Here is a 25,483-nt window from a genome sequence, read left to right as displayed (position 1 = left end):
ACCCCTCGAAGGCTGAAGCAGTACCATCTCGCTCCCCTTGGTGGGATGACTGCCAGCACCCACCCTCGCTTCACGGGGCTAAGGTACAGGGATGAACATCCATGGGGGAAGACATCCCCAAAGTGTCACTGAATCAAAGCGAGAGATGTAGTCCCTGCTACTCAACTAAAGCAGCTCAACCATTGCTGTTGATCTAAGGCATCTGGGTATCCCTCCCTGAGCACAGCGGGGTGAGAAACCAGCTTGGAGCAGGGAAAGGGAGGGAATTAAGTCATCTCAAGAGTTTCCACCAGAGTGAACTGTCGTCTGGAGACACCAAAGCCCTGCGGGGCTTCCAAGCACAGAGCCTGTGGGAAGGCGCCCTGGGATGGCTTCCCAGGATGTGGGATCCCAGGGAAATTACAGAGGCAACATGACAGGGGGACCAGCCCTGTATTTGCAGCACCGTGGGGAGCCGCTGCTGGCATCCCACTGCAGCTCAGAGGATGGAGCAGGCAGCCCAAGGAGCAAAGGAGGGAGCCCTGCCAGAGGGCCAGGGAGGATAAGCAATGGGAGAAAGGAAAAAGGGAATTGGACTGACAGGATAATGCACCTCTATCTACTGTAAACTCTGCTGGGACTCATAAATCTGGTGTCCCCCTCAAAGCAAGCCTAGCAAAGTCAGGCCATATGCAAAACATGAAGGAGATCATCACTGCATCACCATCAGCCCCAATGCCTGCCCCTAAAACAGGCAGTAGAAAGCCAGGGCTGTATTCCCAGGAGGAGCGGAAAACTGCTTTCTCAGCAGATGGAACTTTTGTAGTTACTAAGCACATCTAAGCAACACTTCCCCTACTCCCATCTACTCAAGTAGTTTCATTTTGCAAAGAAACACTTAATTGGTCACCAGGTCAGACACCAAGAAGGTACCAGCAAGGGGCACTCACCTAGATGAGGAGCAGATCTACCCTCCACCTTCCCAAGTTGTGAAGGACTTTGTATCGCTTAGTCATGAAGCATCAAGGAGGGAAAAAAAAAAAACAAACAAAAAAAACAAAAAAAGGCAAGACTCCACCCTTGAAGTTGTATGTACTCCTACCAAGCAAGATGCAAGGAGCTTTTCCCTCTCTCTCAGGCTTTTGTAGGAGTTAGTAATTAATTACTCTAATTACAAAAAGCTGAGCCTCCCCCAGGAGCCAGCCCCCTGATACAACCCTTCTTCCTTCAGCTGCTGGGAATGGGTGGCTCAAAGGGTTCCCCATCACCACTCCAGCCTGAAATAACAGGACTGCATAGTCCCAGAGAAAGATGAGATGGGAGGTTGGGGAAGGGAAATAAAAGAAAAGCTTGATTATTTTTCACACATTTGAGTTATGCAGATGGCTCACAGCATATGGGACTTCAATTTGGGCTTTTAATAGAAGAAAAACTACCTGCGTGTTTCTCAGCCAAAACGACCAAAACAATCTCGGTTTTTTGTATTCTGCACTTGATACCCTTTTTCTTTTTTTTGCCTAGTAAACCTGGGTTTCACCGAGGTAATAACTGGCCAGGGAGTGAATATAAAGCCCTGATGGGGTGAATCAGTGCTGTGGGCATCATGGCACGGAGTGCTGAGCCCCAGCTGTCGGTGAAGGTGGCCGAGCATCCAGTGGGAAGGATGCGCACGGCTGCCCTGTGCTCCTTGAAGTGTCCAACAGTGACTGCTCGTGAAAGCACTGCCGAAATACGATGACAGGCCAGGATCAGAGAGGAGAAATGCTTTGCCATTCCACTCTAGTAACAATTATTAGACCTGTTAATACTGATCTGGCCAAATCTGACCCTCCACCTTCCCAGCGCTCAGGTGCTCAAACTGTGCCATTGGGCAATTCAAACCAAACAAAAAAACAAACAAGCATTATCATCACATATCATATTTATATTTTTGATTTTATTTTTAATTTTTATTAAAAAAAATTATTAAAAATGAATCATTTACTGGAAGGCTTCAGCCAGGGAGAACTCTCACTTCAATCTCGTGAACAGAACGCAGCACAGTTAAAACCCATAGGCATGAACAACACCCAATTAAAAAAAAGAGAACAGTTCGAACCATAGCTTATAATTATGCAGTTTCCTCAATGTCAATAGAGAGGCTTTTGTTAAAAGCTTTCAATTCAGAATTTCATGGAAGACTTTTAAAACACAGGAGAATAAGGAAACACATGCTTGTTAAAAAAAAAAAAAAAACACAAAAAAGACCCAGGAAAAAAATTTGCTTGGGTAATGGTTAATGAATTCAACAACTTTACTTCCTCCAAAGCAATCGCTGTTCGCCCAGCCATACACTTGGCCCTGGGTGATGTGTTTGCTCAGAAAGCTGAACATACACAATTCCTGCCAAGTCATTCTGGCCAGAATTTCCCAATTCTGGCACCGGTTTGGAAGGGGGTTTCAGTGAGAACATACCTGGCTTCCCACTTCGGGAGCCTGGAGTTTGCAGTGCCAGTAGGTACCACTGGGAGCCTGGAAAAGGGGCTTCGATTCAGCCCCTTTCAGTCTCCCCCAGTGAGACAGCACCAAGGTGAGCTCGAAGCTTCTCTCTGAGCTCCTGAACCAGGGCGGAATTAAGCACCTGCCCTTGTATATACGTATCAAGCCCAAAACTGGCTATGTTAAAAATTGCAAATTAGTGACTACTTGGTAAAAAAAACCAAAACCAAAAACCTATCCTCAGTGTGGGAACTTTAAGGTCAAAACCAAATAAAAACATTCTTAAAATATATACATATATATATGGCTTTTCATTTTTCCTATCCATTTCATTGGAAACAAAAATAAATTTAAGGGTGATATTTGGTTTTTAAAAACGATTCTATCCTTCTCTTTAGCTGTCAGCCGGAGCGGATGGGATGGAGGCGCTGACTGCGGTTGCTCACGACCCGGCTCAGAATCCACCAGAGTTCTCCTTCATCCTCGCTAGTAACCGGGAGTAGACGGGTGCTGCCAAGAAGAAGACCAAATTGGGTGGGACACCGCATCTCCCTGTCCCCTCCCGGTTATGCTACATCTTGCTTGGAGCAAGACAACAGAAAAAACTTCTTTTTAAGGGACAGGGACATACGATGGAAATTAGAAAGAAGCTAGAGAAGTAGTTTTACCTAGTCGAGGATTCCTCTGAGAAACCTGCATGGAAAGAAAATAGAAGGTTTGCATAAATACAACAAATCTCCGACAGCTGTAAGAACAGTTTGCATGTCAATATATTTATCCTAGTCTCCAGAAACTATTGATGAATGACTCCTCAGTACCATATACATTATTGGAGGTTGATAAATACAGTACTGTGCCAAGGTTACATTCACAGTGTGCTGCAGACTGTAGGCTTCGTGTTGCAAAATGTATTATTTCTTATATAATTAAATCATGCAAGAAGAGAGGATTGGTCATTCCATGAAACACATACGCTCACTCTCTTTGGAAATCAAAGTCCGAATGTGACATTATCTTGCAATCATTCATTATTACCAAAAGGTAATTTCCGTAGTTCTACAGTAAGAGATTTTTTGTCTTTTACCTTGGATAACGCAGATGCCTGTTTGAAGATTTCTAACGCGGGATCTGCAGGCTCGTCACCTCTTTCTTGTGGCCTGGAAGCTAAGGGTGAGATATGGACAGCATTGAAATACTCTTCAAAGCATGCAGGCTGCTTCCTTCCAGTGTTTTGGAGGATGTGTTGAAAATCCCGTAACAGACTAATCCTCCTCAATAAACTGAAGCAATTGCTATGTGTCACCTCTCCCTCCCAAAGCAGCTCTGCTGTAACTCTAGATTAGTTACAGCAGATATTTCTGTATCTGAAATAGATACAGATTTTAGATATTTCTAAATATCTTAATATTAGATATTTAGATATCTAGATATTTCTAAGTATCTAATATTTAGATATTCCTAAATATCTAAATATTAGATATTTAGATATCTAGATATTTCTAAGTATCTAATATTTAGATATTTCTAAATGTCTAGATATTTCTAACCATGGACCTACCCTGAGGCTGTAAGACAGAGTTCACGGCATAAATCACACCATTTGTGGCCATGATATCGCTTTCAGCAACAGGCTCCTTGTTTATATGTATTACGTTGTTTTTCTGTTCAGGAGAAGAAAAAAATAAAGCAGAAAATGAGAAATTCTTGTCATCAGTGGTTTCTAGTTTTATTAAAAAAGCCCTCACTTTGCATTCATTCATTTACTGGATGGCTGTAGGCGTTTTCATTCCTCTTGCCAATTAAGGAGAATATAAAAACAAATTACAGCCTGAGCAGTTTGTCCTGGAATGGCTGGCAGGCTTTGGAGCACGGACTTTCTCGGTGCGCTGGCTGGGAACGCTGTCCCGCGGCAGCAGAGCACATCCACCAGCTCCCTTCAGGCAGCGGGCACTGCTGCTCACGCCAAGAGGGATGGCTGCGGAGATGGCATCAGGAGAGGGCAGATCAGGACTGGACACAGGAAGAGTCTAGGACGCAAGTTGGCCGACTGAATGCCCTTGGAAACACTGGCCTTTCCATTTTTGTCCTGCTTTTTCTTCCTTATGCACAGAGTGGGTCTTGAATTATTTATTTTCCAAATCCTCATTAGAGGATCCTATATTTTCTTAATGTAGTGCAGAATTTGTGAAATGAAATTATACATCTAAATAAATCCTGCTGCGTTAAGGGACCCCACGCAGAGATCATTTTTGTTACACTAAAAAAGATGTGTTAGCTGAACGAGCTATTCGTTTAATTTATTTATGCTTTTTCCCCCATGACTCAGGTTTAAATCTATAACAGCTCCTGGAAATCATTTACAATCGGTCTTCTGGGGAGAAAGCTGAAGAAAACCACATTTCAAGACTGCCAGCTTGTTGAATTGAACACATGGCAACAGTCCCTCCACTACAGCCCAGAAAACACTGTTCGGTGGGTCTGTGCGCACATTTAGAAGAGGTTCCCACACCATCCCAATGCGCACAGACATACTTTGGTCCTTGACACGGACAGCTAAACACAGACCACAGCCCTGCTTACTGCGAAACCCCATCCGAGGTGACTCACCATGCTGACTTCCAGTTTATCTCCCTGCATGGACTTCAGCCTCACAAGGGCACCGACTGCGCCGCTCACCAGGATCTCATCAGCCACGTGGAACTTGAGGATGTTGGCAAGCTCCTTGGCATTACCTGGGGGAAGAAAACATTTACATTTGCAAAACAGCACCAGCGCTTGCTTCCCGTATTTCATGTGCTGGAGTGACATTACATGGAAAATACCATTATTTCCTGCAAGTGCAAGGAAAAACTGTAAAATTGAAAAGACTGGGCAGAAGGACCTTGGTTGGAGCTGGTTAGGACATCAAGGCCATTCCTGCCTGGACAGGTCAGGATCCCAGGGAGTCCAGAAGGGCACTCTCCCAATGTCCCACCTTGGTACATACCAATCCTGCCCTATACATGAAATCCCTATCTATCTCATGGGTTTTCAGTCCCGCATTCTCTCACTATGCACAGCATGAACCTGCTTCTGTTGCTGCTTTCACTTCCCAAGGAAGTCTAGGGAGACAAAAAAAAGACCTGTGTGAAATAAGGAAGCAGATAGAGCACTCAGGTATTTGCAAACATCAATACTTTCGCCAACGTCACTTGGCAATAATCTTCACGGCTGAAACTGCAGGATTCCTGGGTAGGAAGGGGAAGAGTGCAGAAGAACTGTCACTAATGGCTCACAGATTGCTGTCCTGATCCCCACCCCACTGAGTCTCTACTTATCTAGCCGTGCTTTGAAATAGATCTTAGGAAGATAAGATGCTTCCCCTTCGCCATCTATTTTCCAGAAGAGGCAGTGGCGTGCACAGCATGGGCCAGCAGTCCTCCTCCATCTTCTCCTTTAGAGGATGCAGTGTCACTGACTAAACCCACAGACAGGCGATGGGGAATAGCTAGTGTAAAAGATGGCCTCCATCTACAAAACCAGAGCAGCTCTTACAGCAAGGGGGCCTTTTTCTTTCAGTGCTCGTATCCGAATACGCTGTGAGCCTTTTTTCCATTACAGTTTTCCTAGGGTGGCCACAGTTCACACTGCATGTCCTCACCATCATGATTCACTTCATCAGGAGCGTAAGCTAAATATTTGCGAGAAAAAAGAAGAACATCTGAAGTGTCCGCATCTGGGATACTTCATTCCTGCAGCCGTTTACAATAGCTGCAAAACAGTTCTGAAATATTTATGTACTAAGCGCTAGGCTGGATGTGCAGTCTGATACTACCAGTTCCTCATCCCTGCACTTAAAAGGATAACCAGCTACCATGGGCAGATGCTTCCCAAATTATGATGTCAATGTTTGGTTGGGCTTTAATGATGAGAAGACGTTACACTCAAATACCTGACATTGTTTCCAACCACAGCCGGTTTTCAACACGAACAAAATAAAAGATCGTGCTGCTTATCCAGAAGAGCATTATTAAACTTTCCCAGGCTTTTTTCCACACCCAGCCTACACGCCTGTGCTTTTCAGGATATTGGTCTTCGTCTGTGCTAGACTGGAATGTTTGTTGTCTTCTCAGGATCAGACTGGACTTCATGCTTTGTCCACGTATGCATAGATGGAGCAACAGCTCCATCCTTTTACTACTTAAATTTCATACAGTGTAGCTCGAGGCTGAATGTGGACCATGTTTTCTATTTGCAAAACTTACTTTAGACACCCTCATCCTATGTGGTTGACAGCCACATTCTCACTTCTTTCATCCCTGAGAAAGGCAGAGACCTCATCGGTTCCTCCAGAAACACCTTAGAGTTATCTTGCTTACACCAGTCAGCACAGCCAAATTAAAGTCATAGTAAGTTTATAGCACACACTACAAACAAGTCTTCCAAGCACAGGGAAAGTATAAACCCATGCCCACGCTTTGTGTGAGAGTTCAGTGCCATTCTGCGCATCCTCAGCTTTCTGCTGGATAGGGCTTATCCAAATCAGTTGTGTAGGAAGCCCGTGCTTCCAACAGACAGGGTCAAAGAATAAGATATGGCAGAGAAACTTAGCCATTCCTCCCCGTATCATGCCAATAACACACAGCAGCTGTTCATCTAAATGCTCTAAAAATGCTCACCCATTAGTTTGTTCAGTTCCCCTTGGGGCATGGCTCGGAAAGCTTCGTTTGTTGGAGCAAACACTGTGAAGGTACCTGGCCTGTTCAAGTTCTCCGTTAGACCTGCAGACTGGATTGCAGCCACCAACGTACTGCAAGACAAACAAACGTAAAATGCTTCACTCTAAACTACTTTTGTTCGTCTTTGAGCAATTGCGTGTTGTGTTCGAAAGAGAGCTGTGAAGTTATAATTGCAAAATCCTGCTGGGGTCCAGCAAATCAATTAACCAAAAAGTTGATTAGGTAGGAAATGAGCCTGTGAGGTCCAACCAGAACATCTGAGAAATGGCAAAGCAACCTGGGAATGGTGACTCCTTGGGGACCAAATGGTAGTGAGGAGACAGACAGGCCTGGCCACAGTGGCTCTCACGGGCAGAGATGGCTTAGAGCCAGCTTCTTACTGTATTAAGGGGGAACCACACGCTCTTGGCTCGCAATTCATTGACGGGTTATTTGAAGTCTCATTCCCTACAATTTAGGGATGAGACCATAGTTTTGGATGCTCTTTCTGTGTTAAAAAAAAAAAAAATATATATTTATAGTCATGACTACGACCCATAATAAATAGAAACTGTTTTGGCAGCTGTTCTGCTCCTAACTAGCACTTAGGAAGAGCAGAAAGGTCACCTGAAGCGATGGTCTGCCTTGAGAACATCCATCACGGAGCCAGACGGTGGAGTCAACATTTTGTCCATGCTAAACAGGGTCCCAAACCTTCCTCTCTTGTCATGGGCAGCAATGCAGGCATTTTCAATGCAAAGGTTCTGCAAACAAAATTGCAGAAAAAAAGACTTTATTAGCATATGCTTTGAAAGAGAGATTTTTATACTTTCCACAATGCTCAGTTACACTTTTTACATGACAGCCATAACATTACAGACATCAAGCACCATTCAGCCATATATAGCACTGCACACTGCAGGAACTTACATTGCGGTACACAAAAACTCTCAGTTCCTTGTCACCCAGCGTCTGTAGTTTCTGTCCATGGTAAAGATATTTAGAGGAGAGCTGGTCTCTAACAATGTGGTTCAGAAGCAAGTTTTTCATGTTGCTGTCAACAATGGGGAGTCCATCTGCAGCAAAAAGTATGGAAAGAACCAGTGATTCACTTAAAATGACCCCTGAGACAGTAAAAAAGTGCAAATACAGAGTATTATCTGCACCAGGTTTTCATTTTAAAGCTAGATGCCACTGCCTGTAGCAGAGGCATTTGAGAGAGGGTTTGCATGCTTCTGCACTGAAACTTGGCTGAAGAAGACTGAAGCAGATCTGTGGCCCAAACTGGTGGAAGAAAGGGATTTACTCCCCGGTTTACCTTTGAACACATCATTCACTGGGGCAAGGAGGGTCACTCGCTCACTGCCAGTTAGATGAGAACTGAGACCAGCTTGTCTGAAAAGGTCCGTAGACTTGGAAACTTCAGATTCTTGTGCCAACTCAAACAGGGTTTTAGCTGAAAAGAAAAGCAATGCGTAGTAACCTTGTGTTAAAGGCAATCCACCCATCACTACAAAATATCTACACCCTCTAAATCCAGTATTTCCTTAGCAAAATAGACAAAAGAAAGGCAAGAGAAAGAAAGATGCAGAGAGGCACCAGTACCTGAGTCTGGGATCAGCAGCTCGTTAACGAAATGTACGACACCGTTGGTTGCCAGGACATCCTTGTTGGCAATGATGGGCTTCCCGTTGAGGGTCAGCTCTTCCCCACTGCAGCCTACATCCAAGGTGGTTCCTTCCAGAGTCTCCATCGTCAGGCCAGCGATGATGGCCTCAGCACACATGGCTGACTTCAGGATGTGATGGTTCAGCAGGTCTGTGAGAGAAGCAAACGTCTTAGTGAGCTGCAAAAATCAGCTATGAAATTATTGCAGTTTTTAAGGATCTTGTTCAATGGCGAGGGCCACCTGCACTGCACTGTATGGGGGTCTGCTCCAAAAGATGGGCGGGCAGTCATTTTAAATTGTGCTGGTTTTAATTCAGCAGCCTGTGAAATGAAGTGCCTAAAAAGAGTAATTTTTATACACCTTTGTTAACTTCAAAAGGTTTCGTGTGGTTATTTGACTCATTTGTCAGGGGAAGTTACATGGATTAGATACTAGTTTTCTTGCATCTTGCTGGATTGATAGAAATCACCAGCACATACGGGAGTGCTAAAGGAAAACTCAGAAAAGGGACTCTCTTCTCCGTATCTGGATACCACTCTCTCTGCCATGTCTACAAGTCTACCGTATCGACATCCAAAGAAGTCTGGGCTGTCCAGTTTAAAAAGCTGGCGTCTGTCAAATGTGTTTTCTGCAGCTGTTGTCAGAGCGTAGCAAGGAGCCGTTCACATGTCCTTGAGAAGGAATTTAGAAGAACTGAAAAATACTCTTCAGTCTCTCAACGGGCTCAGTAAACAAGCATTTACCCCTCAGGGCTTCTGGGTCCCCCAGGATCCTGTTCAGTGTTTCTTGTGGGATCTTCTCAAAGGCTTCGTTGGTTGGAGCCAAGAGCGTGTACTGGCCTTCGCTTTCCAGCAAGCTGTTGAGGTCAGAAGCAGCCACAGCAGCCTTCAGAGAAATGAGGAGAGAGGGTAAAACACATTCAGCCAGAATACAAAGGTCAGCAACTTTGTCCAGGCACACACTAAGGGGCAGATTTGTTAAGGCTTTTATAATTTCAGAGGACTTACAAAAAAATCCTGAATAGCTTCTTTCAGCACTTTGGTCCCTTTATAAATTTGACCCGGCCCCATGGTTCTCTTGTGCTCCAGAAATTTGAGTACAAGAGCCCTTTTTTGGCAAGACTGAGAGCTAGTTCGAATACCCTGATATGCCTGGAAAGGGTCACAGTCGTTCCAGTGAATAATTCAGATCAGAACCCACAGCTGGCTAACTGCAAAACCCCTGTGCTTTCTAAGTTATTCCTTAACTTGGCAAACACCAAGGCAAATAAATTGATACTCATCAAATCTGAACAGTTAATATCTCCTAAGGTTAAGACTCCCGTAGATGAGTGAGGAGACAGACTCAGTCTACATCTCTTTAGTTGTCACCCTGCTATTGCTGTCAGTATTCTCATAAAACCCTACTTGCGCTGATACCAAACACTTCTCTTCCTAAAGCAAAACAAACTCTATTGGTACAAGGATTTTATCAGCAGCTTTTGAGTCACAGCGCCTAGGCACTGGGAAGCTCTTCATGACAATTCACTGGGAGTGGGCTGACTGAACATCTTTAAGGAGCCCTGGAGCACACATGGGGTGGACTCACCCGAAGAGTTTCCAGGCTGTCCTCAGTCTCAATGATCTGCTGAATGCTGTTTGTAGTGGTGGCGATGACTTTGTCGATGACATGAACCACTCCGTTGGTGGCATGGTGGTCAGCTTTCAACAGCCTGGCACAGTTCACCGTCACAATCTGCAGAGGGAAAGAGCCACAGGGCGTTAATGTGCGCTAAAACAAGAAAGCAAAGCAGCCTCCGCTGTTTTTCTATTTCAAACGCAGCGAGCGCTGTAATATTGAATCAGCAGGAGCAGAAATGTGGTTTCCTAAAAAAACACACAAAAAATGAGAATGCTCTATCAAGAATGTTTGAAACATTTCATGTTTAAAGAGCTTTGAAAATAATCAGTGGTCTTGTCTACCCTGAATCATCCAGCCTAAGAAAATATGCAAGAACCAATACTTAGGCAAGCGTACTGTTACACAGCAATGTGGGCAACTACCCTGCAATAGCATCGATGAAACTATCTGCTTATAGATATTCTTTTCAAGCTCCTTCTAAATATGCATCCTAAATCAACAGTTGTCAACCTAAGCATTACAGAGTCCTGGAGGTGCAAGGACAGTGTCGGAGGTGCAAGGCAGCAGAAAAGCAAGCCCTCGGTGGGTAGGTTTAATACAAATCTTACCCCGTTGGGATAGTGGTGAATCTGGATAGGCAGGTCCTGGTACATTGAGTTAAGCGTAGTCCCGTGTTTCAGATCATCCGTGAGGACCCGTTTGTTCACCATGTGGTAGCGGAGGGCGTTGAGCAGCTCAATATTAACATTACTGACTAAGGAATCCAGAGTTTCCTGAAAATCAGAAAAATTCATTTTTCAGTGCTGAGTGCAATTAAGCCAGTTGTTAGAGAGAGCCAGGAGGTCTGGCTGCATCCAGGGTGCTTCCAAGGTGGGTGTGTGCACGTATATTAGGTGATGCATTCAGCCGTAAGCCATCTGTGCAAATTAAGAGCTCTAACTTTTGTAAATCTTTATTTCTTGCCTTACAACAGCAGCTAGCAGCTCTGGCACCCCCCATCCTTGGCAGATGAAGGGATGATGGCAGCAAGCTCCAGTGTGGGATCACTGCATCGAAATGAGCAGTAAGGCAACAAAAGGCGTTGCTCACGGCCAAGGACAAAGACACCGGGAGACCTTCCCCAACAGCATCATCGCTGTAAGGGGCTCTGCTGGTGCACACTTCTGGTAGAGGCTTGGTAGTGGAGATAGCCAAAAAGATGCCCCCTCGCTGTCCCAGTAGCTGTTCTTACATATTTATGGACAAGTGATTTAAATGTGGGATGTGACTGGAAAGGGGTTGTACAGTCGGGACTCTCCCCTGTTCAGAGATGCTCCACTAGGATGGGAGAACCAGCAGGACAGCGGTGACAATTTCAGGAGTGGAAATTTCACAAGACCCAGAGTGAGAAAATCAAAACCAATGTAAAGGAAATTTATATGTAATTGAGCATAGAACACACTGATGCAGGAAGGCTGCAGGTTTATTGAGGCTCCAGTTGGGACTGGCTACTTGTGCCAATTATTAAGAACAACCAGAGTGGTAAAGTAAGGGTCAACAAGAAAAACCAAAAGTGATGGAAAGTCTCTTGCTGCAGGTCTTACTGCAATCTCTAATGGTAAGAAGCCGGGAAAACTGAATGAGGTCATTTTTGCATCCACCCGCTGGAGAGCATCCACATCTTTCTAGTGTTGGGCTCTTTCAGAAACAAAGCTTTGGAGCTGATGGGCCAGTACAGTGATTCTTATCTTGGAAATTCATAGTCCTTCCTGTATCAGGACTGCATTTATTCTGCCAGATGGGGCTGGATCCAGGCCCCTGCAGAGCTGGATCTCCACTACAGAAAGCCAGAGGAAGAGGAGAAAGAAGAGGAATTATAGCTTACAGCAGACAAGGACGCCCAGGCCTCATTACTCGGGGCAAAAATTGTAAAACTTCCAGGTCCTTCGATTTCTGGCCTTAGGTTAGACCGGTCGGAGTAGAGCTGCGTGGTGGCAGACCCAACAACTCCCAGGGTTTCATAGATGTTTGAGAGCGGCAGCGCTGAAAGAAGAGAAGGTTATGTTCCCAACACATCATTCATCCTTCCCTGCACTGCGCTGAATTAAAGGAGAGCTGCTGGTGAGAATGCTTGGGGAAATGAAGCATGTCAGGGAACTCGTATCTGTTCATTAATTAGCTAATAAATAATCATAGCCTGACAGCTCCAGCCTCAATTACAGCGGGGTAATCCAGGATCTACTGCATCTCTGCAGATTTAAATGGAGTTACTCTGGATTTATATGGATGTGAATTGAGGCAAGCAAAGATACGCATTGCTTGCACCCAACCCTTGTTTGTACTCAGGCTTTTGGTGCTCAGAGCTGGCAGCTCACCGCTGGTCTCGGTCTCCGCTGACCCGTCTGCACCAGCCCACGTGGTTAACTGGGCGGCATCAAACTTTGCGGAAGGAAGCGTTCAGAAAGCAAAAGCAGACTATGTCTTTCTTCAATAAACCCAGTTAATTCCCTCCCAACCCCCACCAGTGGATGAACTGTATTTTCTCATAAATGCAGTTTTGCTAAACTCATGCTTGCCAAAATAAAAATGAGCAGAGATTGGCAGAACTGTCCGCTACTCTATCATTCCTTTGTATTGCATTTCCAATACAGCTATATTACTTGTTGGAATAAGTAGTTCCCTATGGCCCTCCCATGCTTGATTAAGTTTAATTATATCCAAGGTTTTAAGTTGTCTGGAACATTTTGCATGCTTTGGAGCTGATCTGGCACTCAGCTGGTGCTCTGCTGAGTCCATTTTTGACTTGTTCATGGCAATATTGTGCACAAATTGCAAAAATCAAATCCACTTTGAGTAATTTTCTAACATTTCCCTTTACTGGGCAGCTGTATAATTTTAAGAAGTCTAAAAAAATGTCAAACATATTTTTACCAGCTGGGCAGCCTTTTTCTCCAGGAACTTTTTCATATCCAGGACAGCACTCGTAACTGATTACTCTGGAATAAGAGATGGATACGGCAGATTAACTGATGGCGTCTCACTGCTTTTTCTCTATGCGCTATAGTTCTGTGTCCATCCATATTTGGTGATGATTCTAAGCAGCCTCTTTGTAAGAAATATAGACTTGAACAAAAGACAAACCACAATTTTTATCTCCTTCAGGGCTGCATGTTGCCAATTTCTCCACCGAACAAAAGCAGACACGATGTCTTTTGAAAACCACACTTTCCAGGAGACTTTGTACAAACGGTGGATGGAAACCGACGCCACGGTCCCAAGAGATAACCTACGCAAGACACTGCAAGTGCTGGTTCATTTGGGCACATTTCCCGCAGGATTTGGGGATCTCCCCGGCTGACTGCTGCTGTCACGTCTGATCACTGTTTGGGCAACACGCTGCAACTCCGGCATGGCGGCTTTACCAAACCAGCCAAGCGTTTCTACCAGAAATTATTTGCTTACTTATAGCAAAACCCACAAGACAGATCTGGAGGTGAAGGAGCATCCCTGGTCTTGGAGGAACTGGCAGAAGGGCTTGGGATAAGCCCTGCAAGGACAAACTTCACCGGTGGTGGCATGTGCATCCATGAGCACCCCTAGGCAGTAGCACAGCACACCCACCTTTGCTAACACTGGGTACGTCCATGTGAGCACCCTCAGTGCAACATTTCCTTCTGGCTGGCAGCAAACTGCTGCTTTGATCAAGCACTATCCCCCACTAAAACTGAAGGGGCCAGAGACCCCATCCTGGGGACTCGGGATTGTCCTGCAGATTTGCAGACCCTAAATAAGCAAGAGCTGCCTGAATGCTGCATCTATCATCTGCAGCTCAATGAAAAATAAAAGTAATCTGATTCTCAAAGCTGGCCATTTAATGGAACATTTTTTGATATTAAGGTGGGGGGGGGGGGGCAGGGAGAAAAAAGGAAAAAAAAATAATTCCAGAAGTTGCCCATTTATTTTTCACAGGGGATTCTTTCACCTATTGCTCTTAGGCTCGGTGTGAAAGGAGCAAGGCCATCTGATTGATGGGCTAAGACAGCGAGGGAGTAGGTGTTCCTCCTAAAGACAAGAGTTTCCTCTGTGCTCCTGGTTGGATTCGAGACAAGTAGGATGCTGTACCGCCGACCCTCAGCACACTGACTCAAAGAGAAAGGAAAATCCTCAAGCTTCAGATATTTGTCATCATTTTAACACTGTTAACAAACAGTGGAAATGCCTGGGGTTTAAGAGGGAATTCTTCAGGGTAATTAAGAGCCAGTAAGTGAAACAAATACCTGCTTTTCTGTGACAGAAGCAAATAAATTCTGTGTCACGGTTTCCTAAGAGAATTACAAAGCAAACCCAGACTGATTGTCTAGACATTATATATTCCATGTGGGAAAGAGCTTGCCTAAAGCAATCCCTTCCTTTGACTACTGGAGATCTTAACACCCTGCTGCTGCGCTTTCCCCAGCCCCCCCGTCTCATGCTCATTAGAAACACACACTTTCTCCCCCTGCCACTTCCCTCCCCTACCTCCGATTTTTCTTTTTTTCACCCTAGAAACTAAATCCAGTCTAGACAGTTCCCTTGGTTCAGACCTGTAATCAAAGACGAAGAGCTGATTAAAGAGAAATCATTCCAAAGTTCAGCATAAATAATTCCTGAGTGCTGACGTAGGCTTTAAAAGGCTTATTTATAGATCGATCAGAGATTAATGAGCTGTGACGAAGGGGCAGGATGCTGATGCACACAGCCTGCAGCGCGGGGAGCTCGCCGGCTCGGGGCTGCCCTAGCAGCCAGGCGCCTGCCGGGAGGGGAAGGCACTGGGAAGGGATGGAGGGACCGCACCGCCTGCTTTTCAGGGGGTTCATGGGCATCTCCAGCAGCACCCCACAAGGGAAGCTAATGGCAAGAAGCACCAAGGCCAGTAATGGGGTCAGCTCCACTCGTGCAGGGACTCGTTCAGGCCCCCAGTCTCACTCGCCCACTGAAGGTGACCTACCAGCATCATCTGGCATGCATTTTGCACGCCAGCATTTTGAGTTGAGCACCAGAGAACTTCTGCAAAGGGCCAGGTGAACATAGAGGTGCTTGGCCAAGTGTTTGCACCTACAGGAAGCCAGAGATGAGGACTAAAAAAACAGCTTCAGCCATTTGTCCTCCCATGGCTGGTGGACTTGGTGGAGGCACAAGACCACCCAGCCCACCCAAAGGCACGTGGGCACCATTCAGGGGGTCGCTCGGCGCTGGGCACAGGGCATCCTCCCAGCTGGTCCTGCAGCCACCTCCAGCCCTCGGGGAGGAGCAGCACAGCCGTGGCTGAAGGCTGCTCTGCCTCACTTTGTAGGGCTCTGCATCTTGATGCTACGGTACCCTACACATCCATATGGGAGGAAGGCTGCTCCTTTGACATGTCGCCCTCCGGTTGGGTCAGAGCCACAGCCTGCTGCCTGGAGAGGAGTATTTCTCTTACGTGACCAGGGGCAAACCGCTCATGGGAGAAAACCTTGAACACTCGCAACTACCGCACTGCACGGTGGGTTCTGCACAAAAGCCTTTGGAGTTGCCAAGTCCATCCCTGTTTCTGGTGTCTGCTCAGCGGCTACAGACCACTACACCGGGACACAGCGGATGCCAGCGATTCAGGTTAAATAAGCAATGCCCTTGTACAAAGAGCATTTGTCATCCACTCCGCGACACCTCTGACCACAATTTCCTGACCTCCTCATTGAGTCATTTCAAGTCAAATCTGTAGGTTTTCAGCCTCTGGTTTTGAAACACTGTATTCCTTAAATGTCTATCTGTGTCGGACTGCAGAAGCAAGCTCCCTGGCTTTTATTAGTCATTGTTTCACTGCTGTTGCATTCTTAGGATCTGAAATTAAATTTTAAGTGCATTTTTCAAGGTAATAAAAATAAGCTTAGGCATATATTAGTGAATAAAGATCCATTTGTAATAATTTCCTGTAATAAAACCCATATGTTTTGTTTTTGTAAAATAAGTGCCAGAGAGTCTTTTTTTTTTCCTGAACTGAGGAAAGTACATCAGACAAGAACAGGAAAGTTAATTTAAAAGGAAAAAAGGAACGTATTAAGGGGCAACTCACTGCCACTAGTTATTCCTCAAAAAGTGATCAAAACCCAAATATATGTAAGTTGCCTTTTCATTCTCAAGACAAAAAAAGTGTGTGGGGACACATTCAATTGCAACCCCAGTTCTGGAAGAATGAGTCCAGTACATAAGGGAGGTAGAAAAATATAAAAAACACAAGCACAACTATGAGAATATACTCTAAAGAAACTATTTCTTTGGCTTTGGAATAACCAACAGTGGAAAATTACCTAATTACCAAAACAATCTTGTTTCAGTGCTCATTAAAATCAAAGCAGTGTCAGACTTCTTGCCAACTGTCTTATCTCACTTCATCAGCAAGTAATGCAATGATAAAAAAGGTACATAAATCCTCTATCTAATTTCTCCCTAGCTGCGTGAGCCAATACTTCAGCAAAGAGAGGAAAAACAAAGCAAAAAAGCAGATAAAGAAGTAAGAGTCGTCTTCTGGTGCATGAGTTGAAATTTCCATCGTGCACATCCAGCCCCCGTAGAGCACTCCACCCCTGTGGACCAAAAGATGCTGCTCAAGAAGCAAGCCTGCAAAACCTCACCACCAAGCCTCTGCCTTACAGCCGTAACCTATTTGTTTCTGGTAAGAGCAACTCAGCACAGGGTCCGCTGCACCCCAGGGTGACTCTGAGTGCTCTCAGCCGTGAGCCTGGAGCAGTGACCGAAAGGTGATGTACCTGGAGACAAGACTAAAGACCAGGCACATCCACGTCTTTTGAGCTGGCTTTCCTCGCTGCCCCAGTCTCTCTGCATCTCCTGATGCAGGATGTGATTATCCAAGCAGTGAAGTTATGACTTACTGCTACAGGTTTGCAGCAGCTTTTCTGCCTCCTTCACTCAGGGTTGAACTTCTCTGCTGGCTCTGCAGGAGCTCACCTTTGCTTCTCTGCAGTACCTGGTCTCTCACCAATCTCCCTCCATACTACCTGTTTGAAACCATGCTCAGAGCAGGAAAAGAAAATAAATTAAAGCAGTCAAAACTATCCTCCTAGAGCGAGGTATTTGCACCTGCAATGCACCTCCAACTTGTGGTACCACTGACCCTTTAAGCAAATAAGGAGGATAACCATCAGCTCAAATGTGAAGTAGGGGAGATGGGTCAAGCATCTTCTATCCCAGGACTGCTCTTCTCACAGGTGAGAAAAGCCTTTTAGGAGGAAGAGGAGGGAAAGGACCATGCTTATCCAGTTCCACCTTCCGCCTGGGGCTGATGGAGTGGATCCCCCTGCCAACGGTAGGACCACCTCTAACTACAAATCCTGACTGAAGGGTGGATCCACCCAGTTATGCTGGTGAACATGCCAAATCCTGACTCTTTCTGCAATTTAAAGGTATCTGGTATTCTCAAAACCTCTCATGGACTAGCTCGGCTCCATGCAATGGGCCAGTTTCAAGGGTCCCTGCTGACCACCCTTAACTGTGCCCATGCACTCTGTCAGGCACGGAGGCACTGAGCATGGCACAGCATCAGGCCCCTGACACTGTTTTAAGAGTCTGACTGCCGCAGCATAACGCATGATGTCCTGACTCCTGATTGCTTCCATACGCCAGAAGCACCGCATCCAGTGGGAGCCATCACCAGCAAACATTTGTAATCAGAGCTGTCCCATGGTCCTCTGGAAAATCTGAGTCAAGGCACGTGCCTTTTGTTCTGCACAAGCACTGCTAAAGGGCAAAGTAGGGCCCAGGCTCAAAAATTACTAGGGAGAGAGAAGAAGACAATAACACCCATTGTCGAGATGATGTAAAGTGAAGAATAGTGAGCAAATTCCATGTATAATGGGAACATTATCTCATAGGTTAGCAGGCAGGTTAATGCTGTGTATGCTTTTCTCTCAGCGATGCATCATTGGATTAGACAGTTGGGTAAAAGGAGAGAAAATGAGGTTAGAAGAGATCACCCCACCTCCTCAAATGAAATCATGAAATACTGCCAGATGCCAGTTGTTCCACCTCTTTCTGGAGATAAGCAGATGAGTTTGTCTCTGCCAAATATGGCTGCACACTTGGGTTACTTGAGGTTAGTTTCTAGTTTGCTTCAGAGCTGAAGAAATCCATGGCTAGATCGCTTTGCCTTCCAGTGACTCTACAGCAAAGCGTTCCCACAGCCACAGCTGAGTCATGTTTTCTTTGGAGACCTACTAAGCTACTCTGTTATCAGAAGAGGCAATGATGATACCATATTGCCCATGCCATCATCTTTGCCATTTTATGTCAAAAAAGCCACCATTCAGCTAACGTGAGAGCATGAACTCTAATCACCCAAATTAAGTCTTCCCAGACTTGATGGGTTTGTAGAATTAAGGGGAGTGGGGGTTTTTTGTTTGTTTTTACAATATTGTCTCTCCTTTTTTTTTTTTTTTCTGTAGAGAAAGACAATTCGACATAAGGGAAACCATTATACATGTTCACTATATGGTACATCCTGCAATATATCCTCCTGAAGCACAGAATTTTCCTCTTTTAGATGAATTCATGGGTGGCATGATGAAAGGCCAAAAGCCATGCACAGTGATGATTCCTGTTTTGCCTCCCTCCTCACAATACCAACACCAGACACATGAAACGAATCCCGATGGTCAGCCATCACAGCTAAACCAATGAAGGCAACCAAAGTAAAAGCAATATAGCTTACCACAGTTAAAGATCTCAAAGTCTACTGTTGACTACCAAAACAGTTTATTTAATCTGCAGTAAAGAAATGCATGTTCCTATAGATCTAATCACAATTTACATTGGACCATATCAGAAACACATGAGATGATTTTCTGCTGTTTGTTCTTCTTGACTGGCCTGGCACACAGCTCTGCTCCCCGTGGCCAGCACCTTTGCACTGATATTGGGTAGCATGGTCGTGCGTGCTAAAGCGTGGGCCAGCAAACGTGTCTGAAAGCCCATTTGGCCTACACCAAGGAAAAAGATTCCCCGCTCCTGATCTACAGCCTGGCAGATAGTCAAGCATGCATATCCTTAATTATCTGCTGACTACATCTTTCAAAAGAATGTCCCGAGGCTGCTTACACAGATACTTTATGCAACAGCTACTTGAATATTATTGTTTGCAATTTTAAATGTGGAATTGGCCTGCAAGTCTAATTAACGTTCCTGGTGGAGTCATCAGAGAGTATTGGCTAAAACTGACACCTCTTTCCCCTTATTTCTGTTTTCCCTTCCAAAGCAAACATGTGTAGATGAATTTTATGTTCTCTCCAATATCCATCAGCTCTGGGTTGCCTTTTATTTCTCTTTTTTTTTTTTTTAGCCAGGCAGCATTGAGCCTAGCATGGAGAGAGACAGAGCTATGTACTAGAAAACATCTGGTACACACTTCATTACAGCATTGAGAGCTATATAAGTGTATATAGAAATGCAATTAGAATAAACCACCAGGGTTTGTACTTACGTGGTACGTTCCATTCTTAACATCTAAGTGTTTTACGATCGTGTTTGCCATTTGAGAAAAAACAAGGCACAAGTATTTCTTCAGGAGCAAAAGGCTAAAAACATTCTTAACGTTGTATACATGTTAAGCCCACACCATGGGCTCTGACATCCCATGTCTGTCACACCATCTGCTTCTCCCACCCAGCACCCACCTCTGCAACGGGGTCTTCAGGAAGACCCTGGCTGGCGCTCAGGTACTTACGTTGACTTCCCGCAGATCTTCCTCTGGTACCACTGCTTGCAGTTGGTGAAGTATTTTCTGTTCGTGCCGATCAGCTTCTGCACTGCGCACACGTTGGGGCTACAGGTAACGACAAAGCAGGAGAGGGTCCGGTAAGCCTCCCTCCTTTTGGTGCTGAGCCCCAACACAGAGCCAGACCCCACCTGACAGCACCCGAAAAGCCCCACTGGGGTTGCAAGGGAGGAAACTTTAGAGCTGCAAGTCAACTTGCTCGACCTGAGTGTATCATGACTATCATGAAGTGGAGGAAGCAGTGAGAGAGATCTCTCTTTACTGTCAGGGCATCTTTTTCTTCACTGAATGCACAATCTTGCCTTTTTTCCATGTTCCACCTCTCACCAAAATTCAAAGAAAATAAGTTAATACTTTGATCAGTATTTCCATGGTGAACAGCTACTTACAATTTGGGATCCCAGCTAAAACCTGATACAGTTATGCAATGATTCAAATCCTTCCCAAAAAACCCATTATTTTATTGTTTAGGACATAAAGAAGGACAGATATTTGTCAGCCTATGGACCAACTTCCACCAAAACCAGAACAGGTACTTTTGCTGTATGGTAGACTCAGCCGATTCTGGACGTGGATGATGATGGGGAAAATGAGCAGTGGCATTGCCCACTCCGATTTCAACACACCAGGTACGACAGCACAGATTGAGAGTAGCTGTATCAGCCTGTGAGGTACCAAGAGCTCCTTCTCAATCAGAAAAGTAGATGGTTGGCATTACACGTGTGACTAACCCCACTGAGAGCTCACTGCAGCCTTTCAGCTTTCTAAGAAGCGGTACCACTACGAGCAAAGATGTGGTCAAACAGGAGCTGGGAGTTCACTTGCTGCTGGCTTGGCCAGCACAGCATTTCCTTGCTCAGCCTGGCTCACCATCTCCGTGGTTTGTGGCCAGCAGCCCTGGACATGGATATGGGCAACGCACGGTCAGTACATGAGATATGATTTATGGATCTGGGTTGCGAGGCCAGCGACTGCCTCTGGGCTTGAGCCAGAGGTGTAGCAAACGCCCAAGCAAGCTGGGGATGCTCAGCCCAACGGAGGCTGGATTCCCAACAGCAACACCATGACCCAGTTGCAGCAGTGGCACCAAAAGTATGCACAGTATTGGCTGCCAGGCAGATGGAGGGAAAACAAATAATTAAGCAAAATACATAAATCATCACTTCAGCCCATCAGAAGTGCTCTGTACTGTCCAAGGCAGAGTTTTCATTTGCGCAAATGAAACTCCGGATGGGGCCTGGAGATGCTGTTGTAAAGGTCTTGTTGATCTGTTTAGGAAAACAGACAGCAGCCTGTTTCACGCTGGGTTTGACCGAGACGCTGCCCGCTTGCCTACCAAAATGAACAAAAGCAGAGTTTGCGGCCCGACCACCGCGTCCTCCTGCGGCCGTGCTTGCTTTTCACCGGCGTCCCAAATTCGGCTCTCTCCAAAACGGGCCAGCTTGCCCATCATTAGCATGAATTAACGTGAGGGTCTTCTATATGTTGGCTAACTCCAGCGCCAGTCTCAGCGGGAGCTTGGCTTGCCTTCAATGAGCCTTTGTTGATGTGGCTGCCGCAGGGCCCTGCGGAGGCAGGATCCGACCCTGCATGGCACCTTCGTCCTGCCCCGAGGGGAAAGTGAGGGCCCATGGGACCTGGGGGAATTAGGCTCACCGTTTCCCTCCTTACTGCCATATCCAGTCATGGTAGTTTGTTTCTGCATGAAAGCATTCAACTCCCTTTCTGTATATAAGGCGAGGGACAAGGAGAAAGAATCTACTGAAAAAAGTTAGAAATCACAAAGCCAAACGTTCAGCTGGTGCAAACTGGCCCAGGCTCAGTAATTTCCACGCCAAATCATCGCTTAGAGAGACGTCTGTGCTCTCTGACTCAGCCCACCTCAGCTACCCCGGCCCCGCTGCGCCGAAATATGGTTCCAATTACATCGAAATTCCAAACCTTGCCTTGATTTCAGCGTCTGGCTGACGGCAGTGGACAATCCCTCTAATATTCGTCTTGACAAGCCTGGCTACTGAAGGACTTGTTTGATCACTTCCCCCGTATCCCCGGGAGCAGCCTGCCAAGAAAACCCTTGTGCCTTGAGGACAGCACCGAGCCCGGCGCTGCCTTGCTCCCTCCTCCCTGCCCGGGACCGCAGCTCCGCGGGACTGCTGCTCCCCCCCGCCTTATGGGGGAAAACTTCTTCCCAGTCTTTCCTCAGTGCGGAAAAATCCCCCCCAGGGCCGTGTTATCAATGATTCCCACAGGCAGGCTGTAGTAGCGTCTCCCCGCGGTGCGTGTTCTGGTCCCTTGCCCAGTCTGGCTTAAAATGAATTTGTCAACACTCTCCCCTCTCCTCGTTGGAGTTCATCACCTCTGCCATGCCGTTCCCAGCCAGCCGCGCTGACTCGAGGATAAAACTGCCTATTGTTCCCCTTCAGCTGAAGCCTTCCACTTGGCAGGCAGCAGCTGGGAGCTGCTGGGGCAGGGGCTGCCCTTTGGGAAGGGGGAGAGAAGAGCAGGACCTACCATACGGCTCCAGCTACCTGCCACGACTATGTCCATGAAACTCCCCAGCACCACGTAGCACCCACAAAGCCAGGTGGGTTTGGGTAGTGCGCTCCTAGGTTTTCATCTTCAAGCGTTAATGTTCCTTATATACTTCTCAGCTCCTCCCCCAACCTTGAGCTGATTCACTTAAAAAAAAAGGTTAATTAAGATGTACAAGTTTTGCTGCAGAGCCAAGCTCTGCCACCCAGCTCGCTCTCGGCTCAATAGGAGCATTGATGGTGGGGGGGGATGCTCACAGCAGAAAGGGTGGCAGTCCTGGTTGCACATCCCTCCTGAGCTCCCTCCTGCAAGCAAAACAACATGCCTCACATCTAAAAGCTTTTCGGCTGGTTTTGAGTTGCTGTATCTCTTCGGCACATCATTAATCAATGTTCAAAATTCAGTTGATGTTTAAAAATTAGCTTGCTATAAATCGCTCTCTCCATCAGAAAGGGACCAGTGAGCCAAGCGCAGTGGTAAGCTGCGCTGGGTTTATCTCAGCGTAACTTCACTTCAGCTTGGAAACCCTGGCATACTAATTCCTTGCAGCTCCCAAAGATCTCAGGGACCAGCATGGACCGCAATCACTCCTTACCCTGTGCCTCTATTGATTGTACAGGGAGTAGCAGGCTGCTCTCTGCACAGATGAGCGCACTGACTTACACCAGGACTGCACTAACTTACCGAGTCTGAGCAAACTTCTGCCCCAGGGCTATCAGCAAAACTGGATATTTACTTAGTCTCAGATCATGTAGAGATGAAGAACAAGACTCGCTGTATTTGTACGTAAAACACTGTAATTCTTTCATTATTGAGATTTTACAAATAGACATCAGCTCAGAATTTGTCTGTTGGATTCTGTGCCTGATTAGACACATAAACAGCGTAGCCCTTTTCATAAATACTGACCTGGATCCCTGCCAGATAATGTATTAAATTGCAATATTTAAGTCTTGAAGTTTTTTAAAAGCATTTCATGACCCTGCCTTCAGCAATCCATTTAAATGGAAACCACAGTTCAATCAGTGTCACCATCCTGAGAGACGGAAGCCAGCTGAAAGGTCTGTCATCCTTTCACCCTTCCTAATTCCTAATAAATTTTAAAAACAGTGGGAACAACTATTAGCATTGAGTTAGTTTTCTTCCTATCAACAAAGACTCAAACTACTCAGTCCATAACACATTGGCTATCTAGCAAGAGAGGTCTATGTGTACTTTTCTGGATATTCCTTACCTTGGAAGGTTTATGAGTAAATAAGGGATTACTTTCGTCAAGAAAACTTTCAAGACTTACTGAGGGTTTCAGTCAAGAGTCAGTTGGTGCCCACTGCAGAGACACTTCTCTGCCATTGAACCAAATTTCTTTCTTTTTCTGTAAATACAAGAAAAGGAGCATACCTTCCACAAATTCTTTAACCCTTCAAAATCTGGGGATTTTTTTCCCTTTTTCCTTAACGGGGATAGACTGATAAAGAATCATTGAGTGGTCTAAAATGACATCTGCAACATTAAGCATCCTGAAAGAAAGGAAGAAAGTTACCCAAGGAGGACAGGAAAAAGTTATCCGAGGATGAAAGAGAAAGTTGTTATCCGGGGAAGGAAGCAAAAGCCCTTATCCCAGGAAGAAAGCACCCGGCCAGAGCTTCCCCCGGGGGCAGGGTCGAGCTGTTGGGTGCCCCGCACCGGCCCCGGGCTCGGCGGTGCCTCCGCGCCCGCACAAAGCGCCGGGCGGCCGGGGCGCGGCCAGGGGCGAGAGGGCGACCGAGCCGCCGCTTCCCGCCGGGATTTCTGCAAATGTAGGGAAAACCCGGGTTTTTTTCCCCGGTTGGGGGGGGGCGGAGAGCCGCCCGCTCGCCGCGCTTACCCGTGCTGCCGGCCGCGGAGCCGGCTGTGCTGCAGGACCTGCTGGTACGGGGACTTGGCGGCGGCGGCGAGGCCCAGCGCCAGCGCCAGCAGCAGCGGCAGCGGCGGGTGCGCCATGGCCGGGAGGCGACGGGACGCGACGGGACGGGACGGGACGGGCCGGCGGCGGCCGCGCGCCCCGTTAAATGCGGCGGCGGCGCGGGGGCGGGGAGCGGCGGCGCGGCCCCGCGGGGGGAGCGGAGCCGCCGCCCGGCCCGGCTCGGCGGGAGGGGAGGGGAGAGGAGAGAAGGGGAGAGGGGGCCGCCCCCCGGGAAGGGCATCCATCCCTCCATCTATCCATCCACCCACCCACCCATCCATCCGCCCGCCCATCCATCCATCCGTTTGTCCGTCCGCCGGTCCATCCGTGCCCCGCCGCTGCGGGAGCAGAAAGCGGCCAGCGGCGTCCTCCGCGCCCCCCACCCCCCCAACCCCTCCGCCGTCCAGCCCAGCGTTTCATCCACAGTCGCTTTTTCTTCTCCTTCTGGACTTCTGTTCCTCCATCCCCCACCTAGTCGGACTCAGAGCGCGGCGGTTGGACTGCCACGCTCCGGGGGTCCCATCCATCTCAGCCCCTCTGCGACCCCCACCCACCCCAGGGAGCTTTCCTGGCTGCCGCTCGGCCAGCGCTCCCCTGCCCCACAGCCTGTTCGAATGGCACCCCATGCCGCCTCGCCCGGCACCCTCTCAGTGCCCGCTGGTATCACCCCCCTCCCCGGGCGCCTTCCAGCGCTGTCAAGGGTCACGCGTGGTGCGAGGTTTCTGGTTTCTTTTAAACCAGCGCAGGAGCAGCGAGGCTGCCGTGGGTATGCCCCCTTGGCC

At 46.9% G+C, this 25,483-nt stretch overlaps 1 protein-coding gene across 1 annotated transcript; it reads right to left on the bottom strand.

The window, feature by feature from the left end:
* Window positions 1-1,959: 1,959 nt before the first annotated feature.
* TGFBI (transforming growth factor beta induced) lies at window positions 1,960-24,739 on the bottom strand. The gene is made up of 17 exons (XM_059825212.1): window positions 24,624-24,739; window positions 20,177-20,275; window positions 13,354-13,418; window positions 12,308-12,465; window positions 11,052-11,216; window positions 10,411-10,557; window positions 9,567-9,708; window positions 8,760-8,972; window positions 8,473-8,610; window positions 8,085-8,230; window positions 7,782-7,918; window positions 7,116-7,246; window positions 5,065-5,189; window positions 4,016-4,118; window positions 3,542-3,621; window positions 3,126-3,150; window positions 1,960-2,967 (listed from the first exon to the last, which is right to left on the bottom strand). Exons 1-17 carry the CDS (start codon window positions 24,737-24,739, stop codon window positions 2,912-2,914), a joined length of 2,046 nt encoding a protein of 681 aa, XP_059681195.1. The 3' UTR covers window positions 1,960-2,911.
* Window positions 24,740-25,483: the final 744 nt, after the last annotated feature.

This window comes from Gavia stellata, chromosome 16 (assembly GCF_030936135.1).
Source record: "Gavia stellata isolate bGavSte3 chromosome 16, bGavSte3.hap2, whole genome shotgun sequence".
Lineage (NCBI taxonomy): Eukaryota > Metazoa > Chordata > Aves > Gaviiformes > Gaviidae > Gavia > Gavia stellata.
Note: the sequence above shows the minus strand (reverse complement) of the source record. Positions and strands in the feature narration are given on the sequence as shown.

What these genes read in the sequence shown, in the direction of transcription:
- TGFBI (XM_059825212.1), bottom strand. Translation starts at nt 24,739, where the DNA reads ATGGCGCACCCGCCGCTGCCGCTGCTGCTGGCGCTGGCGCTGGGCCTC. An exon ending in AGTGAATGATGTGTTCAAAG is followed by an intron (nt 8,231 to 8,472) that starts GTAAACCGGGGA and finishes TTTTTGCTGCAG; the next exon opens with ATGGACTCCCCATTGTTGAC. An exon ending in GGAACTGAACAAACTAATGG is followed by an intron (nt 5,190 to 7,115) that starts GTGAGCATTTTT and finishes TTCTTCCCCCAG; the next exon opens with GTAATGCCAAGGAGCTTGCC.